This window comes from Salmo salar, chromosome 06 (genome assembly GCF_965601325.2).
Source record: "Salmo salar chromosome 06, fSalSal1, whole genome shotgun sequence".
Lineage (NCBI taxonomy): Eukaryota > Metazoa > Chordata > Actinopteri > Salmoniformes > Salmonidae > Salmo > Salmo salar.
Window position 1 is genome coordinate 66761926 of NC_138296.1, and position 6623 is coordinate 66768548.

The 6623-nt window shown below is 42.6% G+C and overlaps 2 protein-coding genes across 2 annotated transcripts; one reads left to right on the forward strand and one right to left on the reverse strand.

Annotated features, from left to right (window-relative positions):
* Positions 1 to 468: 468 nt before the first annotated feature.
* Positions 469 to 2399, forward strand: clec11a (C-type lectin domain containing 11A). Its single transcript, XM_014205164.3, has 4 exons — positions 469 to 704; positions 964 to 1063; positions 1165 to 1356; positions 1476 to 2399. The coding sequence occupies exons 1-4, from the start codon at positions 594 to 596 to the stop codon at positions 1874 to 1876; spliced, it is 804 nt and encodes a 267-aa protein (XP_014060639.1). The 5' UTR covers positions 469 to 593; the 3' UTR covers positions 1877 to 2399.
* On the reverse strand, positions 2289 to 6494 carry selenol (selenoprotein L). The gene is given in 9 exon segments (NM_001193454.1): positions 2289 to 2866; positions 3044 to 3181; positions 3321 to 3443; positions 4057 to 4171; positions 5337 to 5464; positions 5577 to 5622; positions 5742 to 5795; positions 5920 to 5998; positions 6355 to 6494. Coding segments are annotated over 9 exon segments (924 nt in total). The 5' UTR covers positions 6461 to 6494; the 3' UTR covers positions 2289 to 2731.
* Positions 6495 to 6623: the final 129 nt, after the last annotated feature.

Consider the following 6623-nt stretch of genomic DNA (forward strand, 5'->3'; position numbering starts at 1 on the left):
CAATCAGAAGTATTTCCTGTCAAAGCCATTCATACGGAGGATACCGCAAATCCTATTTTTGTATTCTGCCGAGTTATTCTCTCACAGCAATCTGAACATTTCAGTTAAGCCACACACCCAGCCCTTTCAGTGTCTGGCTGTAGCCACATGCTAGCAGACCTAGCTAGTTCATATCCAAGTCCTGGGGTCGGTGGAATGTAAACTGATTTGTGTGACATTTTAACTGGCGTTCCTAATGTCTGCCATCGCTTCAGCATAGGGATACATTGACTCATTTTCCCTGCAATTTAATCACCACAACCCTGCCTCTATGATTTATTTCCATTGGCAAAGCCTTGCAGGTTAGCCCTAATAAGACCATTAAATGTGGACTGTAGGAACATGTGTGCCACCAAAGGTCCTTCTCTGTAAAAGTACACTTAATACAAAGCGTGGAAGTGGGAGGTGATAGGAAAAACAAAGAGATTTCCTGTTGTTGGGGTGGTGCGCTCAGGACAAGTCAGAACGACAGAGTGTGGAGGGAGTGAGATTGAAAAAGAGAGGGCAGGACAGAGGAGGGATACTGAGGAAAAACAACGTTATTACAGAGGAAAATGGGAATAGCAGCCATCCTAGTCACCGTCTTGTGTATGTGTTCACTCAGCTTGAGTGCTCCGGACGGCGACAGCAAAGTTGGAGATCCTGTCGATGCAGCACCAACTGAGGTGAGTACTCGCTTGCAAATTTTGAGCTAAGACGTCAAATCAGTTGAGGTACAGCAGCACCCTGCACATAAACACAAATAGAGTACTGTAACATCTTCATGATATTGCCATAATTACATAGAAACCCCTAGACTAGTTTTATGTATTTTTAACTCGTGTCTTTTTGTGGAATAAGTATAACAGCCTCACCATTATAAAGACAATCATCAAAGGAGCAGGAGTATCGGTTCCACGGTTTACTCTGAACTGTTTCCTTCAGATCCCAGAGACTCAGGGGAAACAGGCAAGAGGAGATGTACCGGAGGAGCCAGAGCCAACCAGTCCTGTCTCAGACTTTGACAACACATACAACTATATTTGTACGTCTGGCACAAACTCATCAAAAGTATATGCTACACACTGTACAAATTATTGCTGAGTTGTCAGACATTAACATCTTGCGAGTTCTTCTCTTGCACAGTGTCCAGGCTGTCAGCGATGGATCAGGCCATCCACAGGCTGAATGTGGGCCACTATACACTGGACGTGAAGGTGACCCAGCTGGTGGACAGAGTGTCCCAGCTGGACGGCACCCTCGGGGAGGTACAGGACACCATGCAACAGATATCCCTCCTCACCAAGGAGAACCGCAAAGAGATTGGCCGCTTGGAGGGTATGTCTTCGTGTACCTCCCTTTTCCTCTGTTTAGTTCAAATGTTTTATAATGGAATACTGAAAAACAAGTACCAAATCATGAAAAAGGAAAGGTGAAATGTTTCCTCCACTTCCTAGGATGTCAGAAGGGCCGGCGGGTGGGGTATAAGTGCTATCTGATCTACCGCACATATGAGACGTACCCAGGTGCAGCTCAGAAGTGCATGGAGCGGGGCGGCAGGATGGCCATGCCTCAGGACAGGAAGGAGCAGGAAGCCCTGGCAGAGTACGTCAAGGCTTTCTTCCAGCCGGGGAACTGGCCTGTGTGGCTGGGCATTAATGACCTGCGCTCTGAGGGACTCTACCTGTTTGAGGACAACACACGAGTCACCTACTTCCAGTGGCGCAAGCACTTCCTCTCCAGCCAGCCAGACGGAGGCAAGCGGGAGAACTGCGTGGCCATGGCGTCAGATGATGGGGACTGGTGGGACAACTATTGTGACAGGAACATGTATTACCTCTGTGAGTTTGATGCCTGATCCTTTTTCTTCAAAAAGTATCAGAAATTTCAGAAAAACAAATCCAGCCAAGCTTGACGACAACTTTCTGAGTGGATAGTCTATCATGAGTAGTTATGCATCTTCTTATATATTTCATGTCAAATCTTTTTGTTTGTTTGTTTAAAAAGCAATAGGGGATGTCGCTGATCTACAAAGAAAATGTTAGTTTACTAGCTGATGGTGCTATTGAATAATAATCCACAACACATTTAACATACTGTTCACAATATACTGTACACAAGTTAGACAGATGGTGCTCATATTAGTCCACACTGAAAAAAGAAACATCCGGAACTCATTACTCACAGTAAGCTAAGCCAGTCTCTTTGGCTGAATACTTTGGATCGAAGACTCACACAATTGTTTTTATTATCAATATATTTATTAAAGGTATCATGATTAAAAGTATACCATTTGCTACTGTACTTTCTCACAGTTAGTGTAAATCCAAGAACAGCGTAGTTCTAGTACAAATATTGTGCAATAAAATATTTGAAAAGGCTCATTTTTTTCATATGATCAAGATCTGGATTGTTTTTACTCAGTTAATGATTATCCTTAAAAATCATAATTGAGTTCTGAATTAATTTAAATAGAATGTCAGTAAACATTTGAATCTACAATCTTAGAATTCAGTCAGGAATAATAGCAGTAGCACAGCACTGATCCCTCAGCAGGAAGGGCGGTTGTCATTGGCTTGTGAGTTCCCATCAGACACTGCTCTTCATGAGGTCATGAGTGTGATCAGTGTCTTCATCCACATAAGCCAAGGTGGTGCGCTTCCTCTGAGGGGTCAGTGCCATGTCTACTCAGATGGAGTGAGACACTACTACATTAGAAGCTGGTAGGACAGCCAACAGATGAGATGGTAGCCACCATCTGTGCTACTTCAGGCCTGTCCATTGGATTCTTGCAGGGATGAGAGAGGATCACTGTCCCGCCTTCATCCAGGACAAAGTCCCCGCCCATCTGAAATCATATCAAAAACTGAGTTAGAATGAGGACATGGATTATACAAACCTATCCCAAAATAATTGGGCATTGTATCTTTCATCGAAAGAGGAAATATTTTATGTGTTTAATGTATTGCTACTGTAGGCCGTATCTTAAGTAGGACTAAATATGTTCAATTATATATCTAAATACCTGATAGAAGTCTTCCAGGAAACGTGGTGGGATGTCAGGAAACTCTTGGCCTAACACAACATACTCTGCATATTGAAGCAAGGAGTCGAAATTCATCACATTTGAATAGGAAGATCCCAGGCCAAATGCCTTGTAAATCTGAAACAGAGAATATGTATCCAGTTGTCTAAACATTGGCATAACACTGAGTACATAAAAGCTTTACATTCAGCTACCAGAGGTCAATAGGTCATGATCAACCCTGAGTGACCCTCGATAGCGGCAGCACAGCTCTTACCTTCCTCTCTGGGTCAAGCAGCATGTCGTACTTGCAGCCCGTCTGATCTAGCCAAATCTGAGCACCTTCCCGACAGCCAAAGGAGATCACCAGTACCCGAGCTGACTGAGAATCTAAAAGTCCCTGAAAATGAAGGATGGGCATTTGAAAGAATGTCTGTGTTTCGAGTGCTCTTGTGCAAATCATTTTATGTACTCAAGTACTCGCTTGTTAGCGTATAAAATGGGTCTGAAATGCAAAATAAGTTTGTGCTATGCTATCGGTTGTTCCAATTAGGTCTACTGGTTGTTCCGATACACAACTGAAAATGAAATGTAAAATGTTTTCACTGCATTTTACATACTCAACAAACAAACATCTTAGAGATTGACTATTTGTCAGTGCTTATCAATTCAACCGGCTAAATAGTTGCATTTGTACATTGAGTACTTGTATTTGATTATTAGCAATTGAATACAAACCTTGAATCGAGTACTCAAAAATATTTGAGTACTCGCGCCCATCCCTACTGAAGATACATAGCACAATAAGAGCACTGACACTGGGCTGCTAGAGGACCTTACAAGTTAAGAGCACTGACACTGGGCTGCTAGAGGACCTTACAAGTTAAGGGCACTGACACTGGGCTGCTAGAACACGTTACAAGTTAAGGGCACTGAAAGATGGTAGGTGATGTTACATGAAGTCAGAAGCACTGAGAGATGATAGGCGATACGCTCCTCTCAGGTTGACTGACCTGTTGGGTCGCAAGCTCAGCCACGTGCTCGCGTCACGGTAGTCATCCAAAGTGTCGGATCAGGACCAGCAGCAGATTCTCCCCTTTCCCAAAGTACAGTCCCAGAGTCACATTCCTGCACAAAACAAAAACAGATGGTCTGTTTGGGTAATTTCTGCCTAAATAGCAGACACGATTTTCTCTGTAACTTTCTCCTAGTTCTTCGGAGTTTATATATTTTTTTAAATACACTTAACAAAAATATAAAACGCAACATGTAAAGTGTTGTTCCCGTGCTTCATGAGCCAATAAAATATCCCCCAAAAATGTCATACGCACAAAAAGCTTATTTCTCTTATTTCTTGTTTACATCCCTGTTAGTGGGCATTTCTCCTTTGCCAAGATAATCCATCCACCTGACAGGTGTGGCATATCAATAAGTGTATTAAACAGCATGATCATTACACAGATGCACCTTGTGCTGAGGACAATAAAAGGCCACTCTAAAAATGTGCAGTTTTCTCACAACACAACACCATAGTCTCATGTTTTGAGGGAGCATGCAATTGGCATGCTAACTGCAGGAATGTCCACCAGAGCTGTTGCCAGAGAATTGAATGTTAATTTCTCTACCATAAGCCACCTCCAATGTTGTTTTAGAGAATTTGGCAGTACGTCTAACCAACCTCATAATCGCAGACCATGTGTATGGTGTCGTGTTTTGCCAGCAGTTTGCTGATGTCACATTGGGAACAGAGTGCCCGATGGTGGCAGTGGGGTTATGGTATGGGCAGGTATACGCTACTGACAATGAACACAATTGCATTTTATCGATGGCAATTTGAATACACAGAGATACCGTGACGAGATCCTGAGGCCCATTGTCGTGCCATTTATCCGCCACCATCACCTCATATTTCAGTATAATGCACAGCCCCATGTCGTAAGGATCTATACACAATTCCTGGAAGCTGAAAATGTCTCAGTTCTTCCATGGTCTGCATACTCACCAGACACCCATTGAGCATGTGTGAAGGAGATTTGTCATTCTGCATGAAGCAAATGGTGGTCACACCAGATACTGACTGGTTTTCTGATCCATGCCCCAATCCTTTTTAAAGGTATCTGTGACCAATAGATGCATATCTGTACTCCCATTCATGTGAAATCCATAGATTAGGGCCTAATGAATTTATTTCAATTGACTGACTTCCTTATATGAACTGTAATTCAGTAAAACCTTTGAAATTATTGCATGTTGCATTTATATTTTTGTTCAGTATCTATCTATGTTGACTCACTCTCCACTCCTGGCATCTGTGAGGGGTATATCAGCACTCAGATTCTGTGAAGTTGGGCCTCCTGTGAGCCGTTTGTCACTTGTCTTCAGCTCAGTGTCTATGCGGTCCAGAAAGGCATCCCATTCCTCCTTTAGGAGCAAAAGCGCACACACACACACACACCCTCATGTCTCAAGTCTTTCCAAGGGTACACCTCAACCACAGATAACAATGGACCATTGTGCAGACTGGAAGACTAACCTCCAACTGCAAGAGCTCCTCTACTTGCTCTTGCACCTTGGCATGGCTGGTGAAATATTGGGAGAGAGAGGTGTCTGTTAAAGAGAGGTGTCAGTTTCATCTAAAATAACATTTGTTTGCAGATTTGAGTCACACAGTTCTTTGATATTTGATCTTCAAACTCACTGATAAGACTTCTTCCACAGGTCTTCAGCATCGATCCTCTTCTTCACACCAATACTAACAAATGTTAACAAAATGATTCAGCAGAAATGAACCAAAATGACCCCAACCCTCTGTATGTCAGCAAAACAAATGAGGAAAAGAAAATAAAGTAGGCCGAACGTCTCTAAAATGCACCCACCTGTTGTAGAAGTTGGCAGCGCAAGTCATTAGTCCAAATAATGTTGTAATTTTATTTGGGACAAAATCTTCAATGGAACCTGAGGAATGACAAAGTAACAGCCAGCCGATTGTGCAAATGTCAGTGTTGGCAAATGCATGACAGGGCTTAGTTCCCCATTGTTCAATTATTAATCCCTAACACACTTTCCTACTTAAAGAACATGCCCTGTAGGCTACACGTAATGTATCAGATGATTTCAGGGGGATTTTAAAAAAACAATTATGGTAGGAAAATTCACTCTAGTGCTTACAGATACCACTGTCAACATTTATAGCTATTTCTAGTCCGCTGCTCTTGGCTCACTTTAACATTTTGCTTAGGTTACATGTGAGTTAGCTAGATAATGGAACAAGATAGCTACAGAAATACTGGTAGTAGCGTTATATACTGTACCTGCTGCTTCTTGCTTGCCATTTTCAAGTAGGATTCTTCCCATAGTATTCAAGCCTGTTAAACCATAAATAAGAGTATCCTCTGCCTCACTGATATCTTCAGCCATGTATGGACCCGGTCAGCCTCCTTCAGCAGAGCAGAATCACTAGTGTTAACTGCTACTGTGCAGCAAGCAAGCAAACCATATTCTTGCTTATCTAACAGCACATGACTTGGCTAAAGGATGGTGGTTTACAGTATTTAAGAGCACTTGTGCGACATCTGCTGAC

What these genes read in the sequence shown, in the direction of transcription:
- clec11a (XM_014205164.3), top strand. Translation starts at nt 594, where the DNA reads ATGGGAATAGCAGCCATCCTAGTCACCGTCTTGTGTATGTGTTCACTC. An exon ending in TCGATGCAGCACCAACTGAG is followed by an intron (nt 705 to 963) that starts GTGAGTACTCGC and finishes TGTTTCCTTCAG; the next exon opens with ATCCCAGAGACTCAGGGGAA. An exon ending in CAACACATACAACTATATTT is followed by an intron (nt 1,064 to 1,164) that starts GTACGTCTGGCA and finishes TCTCTTGCACAG; the next exon opens with TGTCCAGGCTGTCAGCGATG.